General features: G+C 41.3%; 1 protein-coding gene across 5 annotated transcripts in view; it reads right to left on the reverse strand.

Moving 5' to 3' along the window:
- LOC121290071 (plastin-1-like) overlaps positions 1–17,161 on the reverse strand; it is a 135,779-nt gene that overhangs the window by 20,189 nt on the left and 98,429 nt on the right. For all 5 annotated transcript variants that reach the window (XM_041210230.1, XM_041210238.1, XM_041210254.1 and 2 more), the window contains exon 11: positions 3,258–3,336. In XM_041210230.1, the coding sequence (XP_041066164.1) occupies positions 3,258–3,336 (79 nt within the window). The remainder of the gene's footprint in view (positions 1–3,257; positions 3,337–17,161) is intronic.

A 17,161-nucleotide genomic window follows, 5' to 3' on the forward strand; every position in this document is an offset into this window, starting at 1 on the left:
CAATACGGATTCTACAATGGGTAGGAGATGCACTCTGCCAGAATATTACTGTCAAGACAGGGAAGACAAATTTTACTCATGTTGCAGATGTGATTTAACTAGTGTATTATACATTAGTTGAATAACCTTTACAGACTTCTATACTGATGGTATCCCAATATTCAATTAGCTTTGCCATATTGTCGAGACATTTGAATGATTAGAGATTGAGTATTGCTGAAAACAGAGACATGTCAAAGCTTTTTGTCTTGCACTCATCAGGACATTTCACAAGAATACCAATATAAAGGGGAAAGAATAATTTATACTGTTTGAGGGGAGAGTGCTGATTGTTTGGCAAGTGGACTCTGATGATAGAATGATGGAGAATGCACTAGTGATAGTGACTGACAATTAACTGCCAAGCATCGTTTGAAATTTTAACCAGGCAGCTTGACCCTGAATGGTCAAGGTCTTATCAGCAACCTTCTAAATAAGGCCCGAGCCACTTGCTCACTATGCAAGCTTGATGCTGAAATAGAGTGCATCAAAGGCATCCTGCGGGATAATTACTTCCCTGATCAGATCATTCTGCAGTATATCATGCAAACTCATGAACGAGCCCAAGGTAGAACCTTAGATGCCCCAGAGTATTAGCCTGGGCCTCTGGGTTACTAGTTCAGTGACATTACCACTATGCCACCATCTCACCCACATGAAAAAGAAATACTGGGAAATAATGGAACAAATTGGGACAAACAACAGAAATAGAGTGTGGCTTAATGGGATATAGTGTTTTCTAGAGCTATATGATGACTCCTTTACTGTTTATTATTTTTCACAAAAATATGTTCAATGGTCAGCAAAAAGGAAGAGTTAATTGCAAGTTCATTTCGATAAGTGAATGGACTCGAAGATGACTGGTACAATTAATACGGAGTAGTGTTCTATGTTATGCAAAAAGAACCAAGAAACATAAGGCATGTCCTTAGAAATATGAAAACAGGGAAGGAACTTCAGGATAGTCAGTGACTAAGTTAGAACCATAGAAAAGTTATGGTGCAGAAAGAGACCATTCAGCCCAAAATATCTGTGCCGGCCAAAGAGAAAAAGAAAAAAAAAACTAGCTGCTCATTTAAATCCCACTGTCCAGTACCTAATCCATGGCCTTGCCGGTTATAGCCCTTCAGATGCAAATCCAGGTACCTTTGAAATGAGTTCAGCATGTCAGCTTCAACCAACAATTCAGGCAGTGAATTCCAGATGCCCAAAACCCTCTGGGTGAAAAAGTTTTGCATCATATCCATAGGTTCATAAGAAATCTAAGATAATGTTGGGTTCCTATGACATGGAAAGAAACCTAACACTGTATATTCAAAACTTCATCCTTATTGCTAAGTTTTTTTTTAAGCTGGACCTTTTCTGCTGAAAAAAATTAAGATGGCTGCCACAAGTCACCTGATCACAGGGTTGGCCCTCTGTCTGGGAGCTATCCCCAGCAGTTTCAAGAACAAAAGGATTTTTTTTTCAGCTTCGGGAATTTCAAACTTCATTATATAAACCCCTTGTAATCAACAAAAGAGGTAGTGCAGACGAACTGGCTACCCCATCCTAAACTATCATAAAAGAGAAAGAACAAAGCTCATTATACTGGAAGGGATGTTAATAACCAATTTGTCTCTCTCCTGAGGAGAAACAATGGAATTCTGATCAGAAACACAAACAGATTGCAAGGCTGCAATTAAACATTAAAAGACCATGTCACATGACCCAAGCCTCTGGCCCTTTGGACAGTTTTAACCCATCTTTGGGCTTTACAGTCATTCTGCTGTTTTAACATCAAACTTGTAAGCCAAGATGCAGGCACCTCCAAGATCATCAACAACTTGCCCATCCAGCCCAGCTCAACTGGAAGATTTTGTACAATCACCTACTGAACCGACTCAATCTCTATGTACCTACTTCATGTTGTGGGATCAGCACCAACTGAAAAGTGAATACTACCAGTCCCCAGCTGAACTCGAAAACCTACACGAAAATATTCCTCATTGGACTCTTGACTTTGAACTCTGGAACACTTGTGAACCAATATTCATTGTTAGTGGTCATAATACTGTAAAACTCCTTTCCTTTGTCCCCTACCCACCCTTTCATTGTATGTGCTTGTGTCTGGAGTGGGAGGTGGCAAACACTCCTTTTTCTGGGTTTTGAGTGTGTAAAATAAACTAACCTTCTGACTTATCCTAACTCACGTTTGCTGTGGATTTTTAGTAAAATTGGATCATAATAACTGGGGGATTGGGAAAACATGCTATTCTTTCAAAAACAAATTCAAAACACCTCCTGCTTACAGATAGGTGGTGAGGAAATCAGTACATTTTGAGTCTCCCTCTCCTGTCTGTAACAATAACTATAGAGAAAGTAAAAAGATTCTATGAAATATTATTCAGCAAGTGAAGATCAAAATTCAAGAGTGTTATACTTTGGCCATATAGGCTTTGACACATCCACAGTTAGAATATTGTGTCCACATTGTTCCCAAATCTGGTGAGGGACATTAAGGAATGTGAAGTTCATCTATGATAGGTCATGGATACTTCTCGCAAACATACTGAAGTTCCTTATGTAATGGGGAGGGATTTTCCAGAATTTCTCTTGAAACTAGTCACGGGTCATTTTTTAAAATCTATTTGCCTCCTTTAGTTATTAGGAGTACAAGCAGCTGGAGAAGGCAGAGTATGAGGTTGCATCACTTGGTAGACAGGATGCTTAGTGATGAGCCTAATGGTCTTTTCTCACCCCTCTTTCATATTGTCTATGAATGTGGACATACTTACAGTTAGTTTCAATATCCAGACCTTTCAGGTACTTTAGGAACAGCAAAGGTCCAAGCAGGATCTCATGTTATGTCACATGTCCATGACCTCAGACTGACACACAACACCTTTTGTTAGTACTCTTTGGGCGAACTCTTTTGCTCTACTATGGATTCCAATTGCTTTTAGTTTCACACAAAATTTTTCATATGGAATGTATCAAGAAATTTATGGAAGTCCAAAAAAAAACTGTCAAGTGTTCCATATTTGTTTTCTTTGGACTATCCTTAAACAAGTCAAGGAGGGCTGACAGACAGTGGAGAAAATTTGTCAATGAGCCATGGCTGGATCTAGACACCAAGTAGTTTTTCAGTACCTAAAATTTCCAAAAGGAGCAAGAGTATTATAAATTATTTACTTCTTTTTAGAAGAAACATTAAACTGAAGATAAACATGTTTTACCTGTAAAGGTGATTGACAAAGGGACTCACCCCTTGTGAATTCATCCAGTTCCTGAAGGTTCTTTCTTCCCTCGATTCACCTAAAACAATATAGGATTAATGGAGAAAGAACTGAGTAGCATGATAAAACAAAATAAAGAACCTTATAAAAGACTGATGCAAAAGGCAAGCGGATAGGGGAAAATTACAGTACTTGATTCTCCAGTATGATTTTATTGGTCTGAAAGTCACTTTGATGCACCTATTGTCCACAACAGTCACATCCTGTTGGTTACATTATAAATGCTATGAATTATGATTTTTTTTTCAAACAAAAAGCATAATCCCTCAATTTGTTTTCAAAATAGCGGTAAGGCTAATGGCATTCACCATTATTTCCACACAAATGCTTTAGCAACTTCAAGTAAGGGCAAATGGTTGCTGGGATGAGGAACTTCAGTTATGGATTCGAGAAACTGGGATTGCTTCCTTTGGAGAAAAGGCAGCTGAGAGAGATGATTTGCGAGGGGTATTCAAAATCATGAGGGGACTGAACAGGGTAGATAGGGACAAACTGCTCCCACTTGCGAAAGGATCAAGAATGAGAGGGCACAGATTTAAAGTAATTGTCAAAAGAAGCGAAAGCAATATGAAAAGTAACATTTTCACACAGTGAGTGGCTAAGGTCTGGAATGCATTGCCTGAGAGCATGGTGGGGGCAAATTTAATCTAAGCATTCAAAAGGGATTTAGACTATAGGCACAATGGGCTGATCCTCCTTCTGCACTGTAACAATTCTGTGATACATATGGAAATCCAAAAGTTGCATCCCACGTTTTGGCTTGCTATTGAAGTGTATTGAACAGCAAGTACTTACACAATAGAATCAAAGTAAGACTGACGACAGAGGTGAGAGCTGGTGTAAAATGATGCAATAAGCCTGTCCTGTAGCCATTTAAAGGTCCTCACATTTAATTAAGCCTGGATTAGCTGGCAGAGACCCTTTCAACAATGAGCTAAGCATTAATTATAGATAACGCACCTCTCTGGCAGTGGAAATTAACTATTACAAGTGTGGAGTCCTGTCTCTTCAGGCTTTAATTGTCGTTTCTTGCATTTCAACAGCAACTACACTTCAAAAGGTGCTTCACATTTGGAAAGCACTTTGAGATTTCCTGAGGTTATGAAAGATACTATATAAAAGCAAGTTTTTTTTCATTGGATATTTAAAAATTGTAAATTTCAATTTCTTTAATATATTCTTTCATGACATGTAGGCATCGCTGGCAAGGCCAACGTTTGTTGCCCATCTCTAATTTCCCTTGAACGGAGAGGCTTGCTCAGCCATTTCAGAGGGCAGGTAAGAGTCAAACACATTGATCTGGGTCTGGAGTCACATGGAGGCCAGAACAGGTGAGGACAGCAGATTCCCTTCCCTAAAAGGACCTAATAAGCCAGATGGGTTTTTATAACAATGTCATGGTCACCATTTATGCGATTAGTATTATACTTCAGATTTCATCATTGAATTTAAATTCCACCATGGTGGGATTTGAACCGATGGGCAGAAGCTTTGGCTCGGCAAGCAGGAGCAGGCCCCGCTCACCAATGCGTAAAACGAAATGCGGTGACCGCACTTCACTCAGATTTTCAGTTCAGCGGGCACGCAGCCGACTCCACTGCACACCCGCCGAGTTGTCAAAAGCCAATTAAGGCCATTTAAAAACTAATTAAACTAATTAACTGAGCTGCCCATCCAACCTTAAGGTTGATGGGCAGGCAAAGAGCCCAGGCGGCCTTTGCATTTATCATGAAACCTCATCCAAAGACGCGATGAGGTTTCATGAAGAGTTTTAAAGTTTAATAAAAATTAATAAAATTCATTGACACTGTCTTAAATTTTTTTTTTTCTCTATTAAAATTTCCAAAAATAAAACTCATCTCCCTGAGGCAGCTCTTTGCCTCAGAGGAGATTTCTGCACTCTTTCGAACGCACGCGCGATAAAGCACAGGCCCCGACCCAGCCTACTCTCTCCCACCTCCCCACTCCCCGCCCAGGGAGCACTCAGTGTTTCCAGGTGCGTGGCACGCTGGGGGGGGGTCTTACTTGGCCCGCCCACATAAAATGGCGGTGCACAGCCGATTGCGGGCCATTCTCCCCCGTGTCTTCACAGCATTAGCCTGGAATGCAGAATTACTACCCCAGTGACATTACCACTATGCCATCATCTCCATTTATCTTTTTTTTTAAAACTTTTCTTCTCTATCTAATCTTTCTTTCCCTCTCTTTATTTCTCCTTCTGCACCTAATTTGGCATTCCATTAGCTCACCCTAAGTTGCACTTTCCTTCTGTAGGATCAGAATCCCCTCCAACAGGGAAATTTATGGAGTAAAAAAATCCAAACCCATGGACGTGTTTTGACCTCATGTTTGGAGCTATAAAATACAAAAGCCCAGCTGCAGTCAGCAGTACAGGGCTGGGCAGCAAGGGGTCAATTCGGACATTTAGTTAAAAAAAAGTGGCTCATCAAAAGGGTTTGGACATTGATTTATTGCTATCAGAGCATTTACAGTACCAAGGAAATGCCTTTACATGTCATTGACTAACGCAATTAATGGTCTGATTACCTAGCACAGTGACACAAGGAACATGACATCAATACAATACCTTCAAGAAATAGTAATGCCACTAAGGTCTGCACCACAAACAATAGTACTGGAATCTGGCATTGCAACTAAGATTAGTTCCTCCCGAGAAAAGGAATAGTGTCATTCAAACCTCCACCCCTGGAGCCAGGTGCTATTACTGTGTTACCACAAGCAGCAGGATAATTGTTCATCCAATGAGAACTGATAATATTTATCTGGAATAAATCTCTCATGGAAAAACCCTGTACTGTTTCAACCAGCACGAACTGATCACATTCATCTGGCCTATGCGTGTAATAAACGAAGTGTGCTAACCATGGGACATTGGAACTGCAGGAACAACAGGGAATGTGTGTAACGTGCCCGAGCTGAATTATTATAAAAAGAGCATCTCAAAAGGTTTTTTTTTGCTGCAGCCGGAAGAAGGGTCAGGGCTGATCACCTGGAATCAGGACCTACAAACAAAAGCGGACAGACCAGCCTTGTTGGGGATTGTGAGTGGTTTCAGTCAAATCACGATATTGGTCTGAGAGCTTTGTAAGGGTTTGGGGCAAAAACGTAGTGTTTTTTGCCAGTAATTTGTGTTTTTTTTCAGCCAAATTGTATATTATGATATTGGTTTGAGAGTTGTGGAAGGTTTTGGGACAAGACAGTGTTTTGTCTGTATTTCACAAGTTTTAAACCGGGTCGCGGTGACTTCTTTTTGGGTTAGCTGGAAATTGGGGTGTCAATTGTTATTTTAACAGATCATAGAAGTGTCTGTATTAGGGGCATTAAAACATCAAAATCTTGGTTGAGCCAAACATTGTGCAATTTTGTTTTTTATAAATCTTAATGTCCAAGCACTGTTTAAAGGGGGCAACAGGAACCCCAACATGTCCCAGTCCTTGTCCTTTAATCTGATTGGTTAAAAGAGCTAGGCCATTGCTTATCCTGTTCACTCAGATCTTCAGTTTCCCCCAATTTCTGTTTAATTTTCACAATTTTTTGTTAACTTCTTAAAGCATTAATTAAGATTTCTTCATCATGGAGATCGATTATTCCTGCACCCATTACTGGATTCCAAATGATTTTTTCTTCTAGGGGATTGTAGTTTATTTCCTAGTATTAGTTCAGAAGAGTAGAGTCTCAAATTTTAGCACCTTTTTTTTTTTAAAAATGAGGAACTCAAAAAGCTGAACTGTACCCTGTGGCTCTGTGTTCACCATGGTACAATGTAGCTAAGTAAACAAATAACAGACAGTAACTTCCATTACATGGCACAATAGATTATACCCCTCTGGTCATTAACAGAAATTGTCAGAATATTGAGAAGCCCGAAAATTTAAAACGCACATATGGTACAGCAATGCTAAAAACAAAAAAAAACTGCGGATGCTGGAAATCCAAAATAAAAACAGAAATACCTGGAAAAACTCAGGTCTGGAAGCATCGGCGGAGAAGAGCAAAGTTGACCCTTCAAGAGAACTAAGTAAAAATAGGAAAGGGGTGAAATATAAGCTGGTTTATGGGGGAGGCGGGGGGGGGGGTGTGTGTTGGGACAAGCAAGCAGATAGGAGGAGATAACCAAAAGATGTCACAGACAAAAGAACAAAGAGGTGTTGAAGTTGGTGATATTATCTAAAGGAATGTGCTAATTAAGAGTGGAGAGCAGGACAAGCAAGGTAGCTCTAGTGGGGGTGGGGGTGAAATAAACAATGGGTGGAATACATTTAAAAATAATGGAAATAGATGCGAAAAGAAAAATCTATATAAATTATTGGAAAAAACAAAAGGGAGGGGGAAGAAACAGAAAGGGGGTGGGGATGGAGGAGAGAGTTCAAGATCTAAAGTTGTTAAACTCAATATTCAGTCCGGAAGGCTGTAAAGTGCCTAGTTGGAAGATGAGGTGCTATTCCTCCAGTTTGCGTTGAGCTTCACTGGAACAATGCAGCAACCCAAGGACAGACATGTGGGCAAGAGAGCAGGGTGGAGTGTTAAAATGGCAAGCGACAGGGAGGTCTGGGTAATATTTGCAGACAGACCAAAGGTGTTCTGCAAAGCGGTCACCCAGTCTGCGTTTGGTCTCTCCAATGTAGAGGAAACCGCATTGGGAGCAATGAACGCAGTAGGCTAAGTTGGGGGGAAATGCAAGTGAAATACTGCTTCACTTGAAAGGAGTGTTTGGGCCCTTGGACGGTGAGGGGAGAGGAAGTGAAGGGGCAGGTGTTGCATATTTTGCGTTCGCATGGAGAGGTGCGTAGGTGGGGGTTGAGGAGTAGGGGGTGATGGAGGAGTGGGCCAGGGTGTCACAGAGGGAACGATCCCTATGGAATGCCACCGAGGGGGGGGGTGAAGGGAAGATGTATTTGGTGGTGGCATCATGCTGGAGTTGGCGGAAATGGCGGAGGATGATCCTTTGAATGCGGAGGCTGGAGGGGTGGTAAGTGAGGACAAGGGGAACCCTATCATGTTTCTTGGAGCGAGGAGAAGGCGTGAGGGCGGATGCGCAGGAGATGGGCCGGACACGGTTGAGGGCCCTGTCAACTACCGTGGGTGGAAAACCTCGGTTAAGGAAGAAGGAGGACATGTCAGAGGAATTGTTTCTGAAGGTAGCATCATCAGAACAGATGCGACAGAGGTGAAGGAACTGAGGGAATGGGATGGAGTCCTTACAGGAAGCGGGGTGTGAGGAGCTGTAGTTGAGGTAGCTGTGGGAGTTGGTAGGCTTGTAATGGATATTGGTGGACAGTCTATCACCAGAAATTGAGACAGAGAGGTCAAGGAAGGGAAAGGAAGTGTCAGAGATGGACCACATGAAAATGATGGAGGGTTGGAGATTGGAAGTAAAATTAATAAATTTTTCCAGGTCCAGACGAGAACATGAAGCAGCACCGAAGTAATCATCGATGTACCGGAGAAAGAGTTGTGGGAGGGGGCCGGAGTAGGACTGGAACAAGGAATGTTCCACATACCCCATAAAGAGACAGACACCCAGACCTCCCTGTCGCTTGCCATTTCAATACTCCACCCTGCTCTCTTGCCCACATGTCTGTCCTTGGCTTGCTGCATTGTTCCAGTGAAGCTCAACACAAACTGGAGGAATAGCACCTCATATTCTGACTAGGCACTTTACAGCCTTCCGGACTGAATGTTGAATTCAACAACTTTAGATCTTGAACTCCTTCCTCCATCCCTACCACCTTCCAGTTTCTTCCCCTTCCCTTTTGTTTTTTCCAATAATTTATATAGATTTTTCTTTTCCCACCTATTTCCATTATTTTTAAATGTATTCCACCCATTGCTATTTCACCCCACCCCCAGTCGAGCTACCTTGCTTGTCCTGCTCTCCAATCTTAATTAGCACATTCTTTTAGATAATATCACCAACTTCAACACCTCTTTGTTCTTTTATCTGTGACATCTTTTGGTTATCTCATCCTATCACTGCTTGCTTGTCCCAACAACCACCCCCCGCCCCCCTCCACTCCCCCCTTAAACCAGCTTATATTTCACCCCTTTCCTATTTCTACTTAGTTCTGTTGAAGGGTCATGAGGACTTGAAACGTCAACTTTGCTCTTCTCCGCCGATGCTGCCAGACCTGCTGAGTTTTTCCAGGTATTTCTGTTTTTCTTTTGGTACAAGCAATGCACCCAGCCCAGGAAAGAAGATAAGTGCAACAAAAATATATCTTTCTTCCGCTGCTAGTTTAACTTATGCCAGGAGATTGGTGTTACTACACCACACAAGCGAGGCAATGTCTCCTGCTGATCTTTGCCACATGGGGCAGAATTTCACCCTTGTCGGGCGGGCAGGGGCAGTTGGGATGCCAACCGCCACCCACGATCTGGACCGGAAGGCAATTTCATGCTGGCGGGGCAATAAAGGCACGCCCAATGTGAAACGCTAGTGGCAACGCTCAGCATTGCCTGTGTGGGCAGGGGGAGGAATGCGAGTGGGGTGAGGGTGAACTTTGCGCTTCACAATTTCCCTGAGGCACAGAGCTGCCTCAGGAAGATAAACAGTTATATAAAAAAAATAAAAATGTAATGAAACATGTCCCCTCATGTGATTCTGTCACGTGAGTAGTGACGTGTTATTAATGAAGTTTTAAAAAATTTTGATTTTATTTTTATTTGCTTTAGGAAACCTCATCCCGCCCGTGGATGAGGTTTCCTAAAGAGCAACGGACGTTTGGCCTTTTCGCTTGTCTGCCAACCGCAAAGTGGGATGGGCAGCAAAAAATTCAACTTAATTGATAATTTAATGGCCTTAACAGGCCATTTAATTGTCGGTGGGCACGCTATCAACTGTAGTGCACACCTGCCGAACGAAATATCGCGCGACTGCGTGTTGACATCGGGATGCTCTCCCGTCATCAACGGGTGTCATTTAACACTCCAGCAGATTGGGCGCGCCCGCTAAGCTAAAAATTTTGCCCATGAAAATTCCTGGTTGATGTTCGCCAAGGGGATAATGTGCATTTTCAAAATCTAGTTTCTGCTGCAAGAGAAAACTAGCGATGGCTGTTCCGTTTGACAGAGCGCAATTGTGAAAATATTGTGGAATGTGAAAAATAACCCCCAACACCTCTCCAGCAGGAAACCCAGGACTGAGATATTACCAACTGCAACGCTTAAACTACTGCAAGTACCCTTCTACAACAGGATTTATTGTAAAGCTGTGAACTTTGAAGAAAATTAAATCAACTCTGTACATTATCAACTTGGTGATATTCTCCTGAAGGGGAACTTTACTTGACTGTTTGACCTTTCATTGCCTATTTCCTTCTGAATGAAGCCCCATATACACTTACTTAGATACACACAAGTTAGCAACAAGGTGACAGATGGGCTATAATGTGGGAAGAATGAGGTTATTCACTTTGGTAGTAAGAAGAAAGAAACAATTTTTTTTTAAAAAGGTGAGAAACTTGTAAATATTGATATTCAGAGAGACTTTGCTGTATGACCACAAAGAACACAAAGTTAGCATGCACATATAGCAGGCAATTAGGATGAGAAATGACATGTTGTCCTTTATCGCGAGGAGATTGGTGTACAACACTAAGTCTTGCTACAATTGTATAAGGTTTTGATGAGGGTACACCAGGGCATAGTTTCAGTTTCCATAACCAAGGAAGGGTATACTTGCATTGAGGCAGTACAATGAAGATTCATTGGGCTTGTTTCTGGGATGAAGGGCTTGGCCTATAATGAGAGGTTGAGCAAACTGGGCCTACATTCCCTGGGTTTGAGAAGAATAAGAGGTGATCTCATTGAGACATACAAGATTCTGAAAGGGTTTAACAGGGTAGACACAGAAGTTGTTTGCCCTGGCTGGGGAATCTAGAATCTAGAACATAGGGGTGTAGTCTCAGGATAAGGGGTCGATCATTTAGTACTGAGATGAGAAATTTCTTCACAGAGGGTCGTGAATATTTGGAATTCTCTACCCCAGAGCATTGCGATCGCTTCATTGGTATGTACGTACCAGGCTAACGAGACTGACAGATTTTTGGTCTCTCAGGGGATCAAGGGATTTAGGAAACAAGCGAGAAAATTAATTTGAGGCAGGTGATTAGCCAAGATTATACTGAATGGCAGAACAGGCTCACATGGTGTACTCTTGCTCTTATTTCTTATGGCTACTGGGTTGTCAGGACATCTTAAGCCAGGATTTTCCACTCCAGTTTGCGGTAGGCGTCATAGTGGGCGGGTTCAGAAAACATTGGGAGATCATAAACATCGGTTCCACATTATCATAAAACTAGTTTGTAATTGTCTGCTCCGCTCATGGAGCCAATGGCAGACCAGGTTTCCCGCCACCGCATGTTGGGAAGCTAATTTCAATACATTGGAATCTCCTGCTCACCGGAATCATTTCCCCCCCACCATGCTGGATCATGAGCAACGGTACATAAACAACGTGCAACTGGCGACCTGCATTTCACTTGGGAATTAAGAGGTTTGTTTTCCTACCTTGCTTCGGACAGCACTCACAGTCATCAGCGCCAGGCTTCACAGGCAGCATCACATCGCTTTTAGGGGTCTCGCGGGCAAGTGTCTACCTACCAGGCCAGCGGTAAGGCAAGGCTTTTCAACGGCTGCAGGGCTAGTGCTTGCTTGGGGAAGGGGGAAGAGAGGCCTCAGGCAAGGAAAGAGGCTGCAGGGTGAGGGCTTTCCCAGGGTATGGGAGGCGGGGGGCACATGTTGATCTGTGCAAGTGGCCTCAAGATGGTGTGAGAGCTGGAGGAGGCAGTCTGCAGAGATGAGGCCAGATAGAGATGCAAGATGTTAGAGAGCAAGTGGTGATGTCCCTTGAACTGGCAATGAGTGAGATGCCAGTGAATGTGTGATGGGCTAATGAGTGTGTGAGTTTAGAGTGATGAGATGGTTAACTTACCTTGGTGACACAGATGAGATCATTCATCCTCTTTCTGCGCTGAATGGCCAACCTCTTCTGTGCTGTGTTGGCACTGACCACCACTGACACTGCCTCCCAAGCTGGAGAGGTGAGATTGCTGAACCTCCTGAGGCCAGAGTTGGGTAGAGGACATCACGGCGGGCCTCCAAAAGGCATTCTAGAGACAAGTCACTGAACTCTTTTTGGCTTTCAGGGCCATGTCTTCACTGGAGCAGTCCTGGGCTGCAAGCATTGAGAATTGTGTACGTGGCTGCAGTTTAGATATGGCGCCCAGAGTGAGGAAATGGTGAGGTAATGGCAAGGCGGGTGATTCAGAGATGGCCAGCCAGTGATATGGCGCATTTCCTGTGGCTGTATAATTAATGAGGTGGGAAGCAGATGATACTGTGCAAAAATCTGCCTTTGCAGCTGGCGGGAAAAGCATCTTTTTTTCTCACGACTGCCACAGCATTTAATGCAATTCAGGGAAAATTCCACTTTTGAACATTGTTGATATAGATTATGGCAAGATCAGAGTAATCTATTACATTACAGCTTTAAACAGAAAAGTCACTGCAATTGACCTCAAAGGAAAATAGGAACAAGAGTTCTGCCATTCAGTACTATCATCATGCCTGTGGCCTATCGCCATGTTATAGTTTATCTATAAAATATATACTGTTAATACATTTGCTAACAAAAATCTATCACTCATTTTTACAATTAACAACTGATCGAACAACAATGGCCATTAATGGAAGGTAACTTTCAGGTGAAGAAGTGTTTTAAAACAAAATACTGCGAATGCTGGAAATCTGAAATAAAAAACCCCAAAATGCTGGAAAAACTCAGCAAGTCTGACAGCATCTGTGGAGAGAGAAAAACAGAGTTAATGTTTTGAGTGCATATGACCATTCTTCAGAGCTGACCCGGAAGAAGGGTCATACCAACTCGAAACGTTAACTCTGTTTCTCTCTTCACTAGAACTGTTTCCTTGCTTCACTCATGAAAGAACTGGCTCTATTTTTTTTTTGGATAATAGACCCTAGCCCTAGAATCCCCAAATAGTGGAAATAGTCTCTCTGTTCTCCTTAATATCTTAAAAACTTTAATCAAAAGCCGAGCTATTTAACCCTGGGAGTATCATTCTGGCAAATCTACTCTGTACTTAGGGAAATCTCCCTAAGGTGTAGTTTCCAGAACTGCTCACTGTACTCCAGTTGTGGTCTAATCATGGCTTTGTATAGCTGAAGCATGATCTACTCCCTATTCCTCTAAATATAAAGACCAGCATTTTATTCACGTTTGATTATTTTCTGTACCTGTTCGTGACATTTTAAATGGTCTGTGTACCTGAACCCCAAGGGCAGAATTTTGCCCTTGGCGTGCAGGCTTGACAGGGGCGATCGGGAAGCTGACCGCCGCCGACAGCACCGCGCTGCGATTTCACGCTGACGGGCTAATTAAGGCCCACCCAGCGTAAAACGCGAGCAGCAGCGCTCTCTGTGTGGGCAGGGAGAGGAGGGCAAGTGGACCGAGTGCAAACTTTGTGCATGTGCGCGAGTGAGCACTTCATAATCTCCCAGAGGCACAGTTGCCTCAGGGAGATGAAGCGCAGTTTTAAAAAAAAAAGTAAATAAAAATGTCATAAAGCATGTCCCCTCATGCGACTCTGTCACATGAGCAGGGACATGTTTTTAATTCAAGTGTAAAATTTTTATTTGCTTTAGGAAACCTCATCCCGCCGGTGGATGAGGTTTCCTAAAAAGTGCAAAGGCCGCTTGGCCTTTTCTCCGGCCCACCAACCGTAAGATTGGATGGGCAGCATAAATTTGAATTTAATGACTTTTTAAATGGCCTTAACAGGGACTGTGTGGAGAAGTCGGGACGCTCGCCTGACGCCATCGCGCATCATTTTACACTCGGCCGGGTCAGGCGCGTGCCCACTCACCGACCTTAATATTCTGCCCCAAGTCTCTTCAACCTCCACTGTTGAAAAACTGAGCCTCTTCAACAGCATTTGCTCACAGTTATTAGCAGGAATAAATGCTATTGCAACAGGTGATCTACATAAATGTATAAGAAAATGGTATTCTAACCATAAGAATTCTAAACTGCTTAAACATTCATTAAATTAATGTCAACAGACAAGGCGTACAATGAAATTAATTACTGTGCTTTTGCTACCTTAGTATGTGAACAATTTTACATCACCTTTGCTTCTCCACAGAATGAAACACAATATAACCACAAATAAAGCACAAATACAAAGGCCAAAGACTGTAGATGCAAAACAAATGGAAAAGCTGGAAGTACTGAGCAGGAATGGCAGCATCCATGGAAAGGTCCTCAACTCGAAACATTAACACTGTTTCTGTCTCTACAGATGCGGCTTGACCTGCTGACTAATTCTAACATTTACTGTTTTAATTTTGAAAAAACAGTTGCACACAACAAATATAGCCACACCATGATTATGCAACAATGTGGTGGTGAGTTAGTGGGACATCAATTGGGAAATGAAATTTTAACTAATTAAAAATTAATTTAAATAATAAGTCAGTCTCCATACTTCATAAATATGGGACATAAGTTCAGGTAAAAATATATAGCTATTGTATATATTGAAAGATTAATTTTACTGTCAATTCAATTAGCTAGGCAATCATGCTCTTCCAAATTAAAAAATCAAATTTACGCCCCACTCATACTTTCTCTAGTGAAGATGGAATTTCCTGCAGCCACAAGACCATGAAGGGCTTTATATTTTTCCAATAATTGCTACAATTCAGTAGTTTACAAAATGTATCATCGCATTTAGAGCCAAATTAACATTTATTTCTCATTTTAAAAGCTAGATTTATTCTGAAAATAATAATTTCAGATTATAGAAATTAACTTATTTTTGCAAAGATGCAATAATCCTAACATGTTGTATTAATGTATTTTTTAAATATATGGAACAGCACAAACATTTCAATGCACATAAATACTGCATGCTGATAATGGCTGGGAAAATCAAAAGGAACAAGCAAAGTTTAATGATGCATTATTTGAATGAATAAATTGTAAAAACATCAGTCACTCAAATCATAGCTTTTTTTTAAAATAAATCCAATTCATACTCCATCTAAAATGGTAAGACACTTAGTACAATTTGTATTCAAATTATAGATACAACTGGGCTTCTATTGTACTTCTTCTAAAAGAAGAATAGACACAATAATCCAAATTTAAAAAGAAATCTGACTGCAGTATAGATGTCCCTTGGAGCTCAATCACATTTTAATATACTAAGGCAATTGGAAGGAGGGATAAACATTGTCAAGGGCTACTTTTCTTGCTGACAAACATTGCCAATCACAACCAGTACTGATTATTTTTATGATGAGTATAAACATTTAATCAATTGATACCTGCTGCTTAAATTTATAGTGTAAAAGAAATTGAAAGAATTTTCCATAATGCATCCTTAATTTTTGTCTTATATGGCATATAGTTTCTTCATTAGCAATGTAGAACTGAAAACACTCTGCTGTGCACCTTCAAAGCAAAAAATCAACATCAGCATGATTCCTCGTCACTTCAAATAGCCACAACTATGCTCAAATTATGAGAAACATTGAAATAAAAAAATTATCCACTATATAATTTAAGTATATTATTCGACTTTTGGGTTCTGCTAACTTGCAGAGGACATTTGCAGCACCAGAACCACACAATTGAATATTTGCTTTGTAACTTGTTTCCAGTCACTACTTTCTTACATTGATATGTGAATGAAGCATAGCTTCAGAACAAAAAAAAACTCCACAGCCAATGGCATGCTCTGTTACTCAATAAAACAACTGGAACAGTTTCCAGGAAAAGCAGCTATGCGTTCAGCAAAGTGCTCCCTGAAACTGCCCTGTTCACAAAGCAAATCAGCAGTTGTGAAACTACGAGAAGCTACAGTATAGGAAGGTTGGGGTTGTCACGGGGTGAGTGTGTTCAGGGGTGGTGAAAGAGAACACATGAAGCAGCTCTAAATACAGTACCTACAATGGGAGGGGTCAAATCTGCATTCACCAAAGCAGATAGGAATACAAAAAGGAAAGCAAAAATAAAACACATTTTGAAGCAATCTGAATTTGCATACTGCTCCAAACATTATTCAAATAATTTCTCTGAATCAAACCACTGTAATGTATTTATTGGCAATCAAAACAATGACTGAAGCTTGTGCACTCTTGCATGAGGAAAAAAGAAATCCCTCCTTTTTCATAATGTTGAAAAATTTCAAAGCATTTCACATGAGTAATTACTTTTCAAGGACCTTGACTGTTGTGGTAAATATAGAAGTCATTTTGCAACAGCAGTATTCCATAAACACAGATAAATAACTCTTCCTGTTTTGATGGTATTGGTTGAGGAAGGAATGTTGACCAGGATACCAGGCAGGAGTTCCTTCATCCACTTTGAATAGCGCCGGGGTGTCTAACATTCAACTCTAAATCAGCACAGCATTACAAATGTCAAACCTATATTATTTAAAACTTCAATGCAAAATTTTGGTTTGGTATAAATGTTCGTTTCCATCTACCCTAGAATTTGAGAACTAATGTCTGCATTCTCCCAATTTATAAAGCACAAAAATGGAATTCTCTACTAAAGTGCTATAGTGCCTTTTCAACTGTATGATGTTGGGGCTAAAAATTTGATAGCCTCTGAAAACGGGCATGGCGATCATGACATGTCAGCTCAAAGTGATGCAGGCAGCATACAAACTTCATGATGCTGGCTCACTTAAATGATAGTAGCACGCAGGCCAGCAGTAAAAGCAATGTCAAGTGGCTGCATAGCTTAGCAGGGGACCCAAGTTGATGTGAGGTTCTTCCACTAAGAGCTAGTC

This window comes from Carcharodon carcharias, chromosome 2, assembly GCF_017639515.1.
Source record: "Carcharodon carcharias isolate sCarCar2 chromosome 2, sCarCar2.pri, whole genome shotgun sequence".
Classification (NCBI taxonomy): domain Eukaryota; kingdom Metazoa; phylum Chordata; class Chondrichthyes; order Lamniformes; family Lamnidae; genus Carcharodon; species Carcharodon carcharias.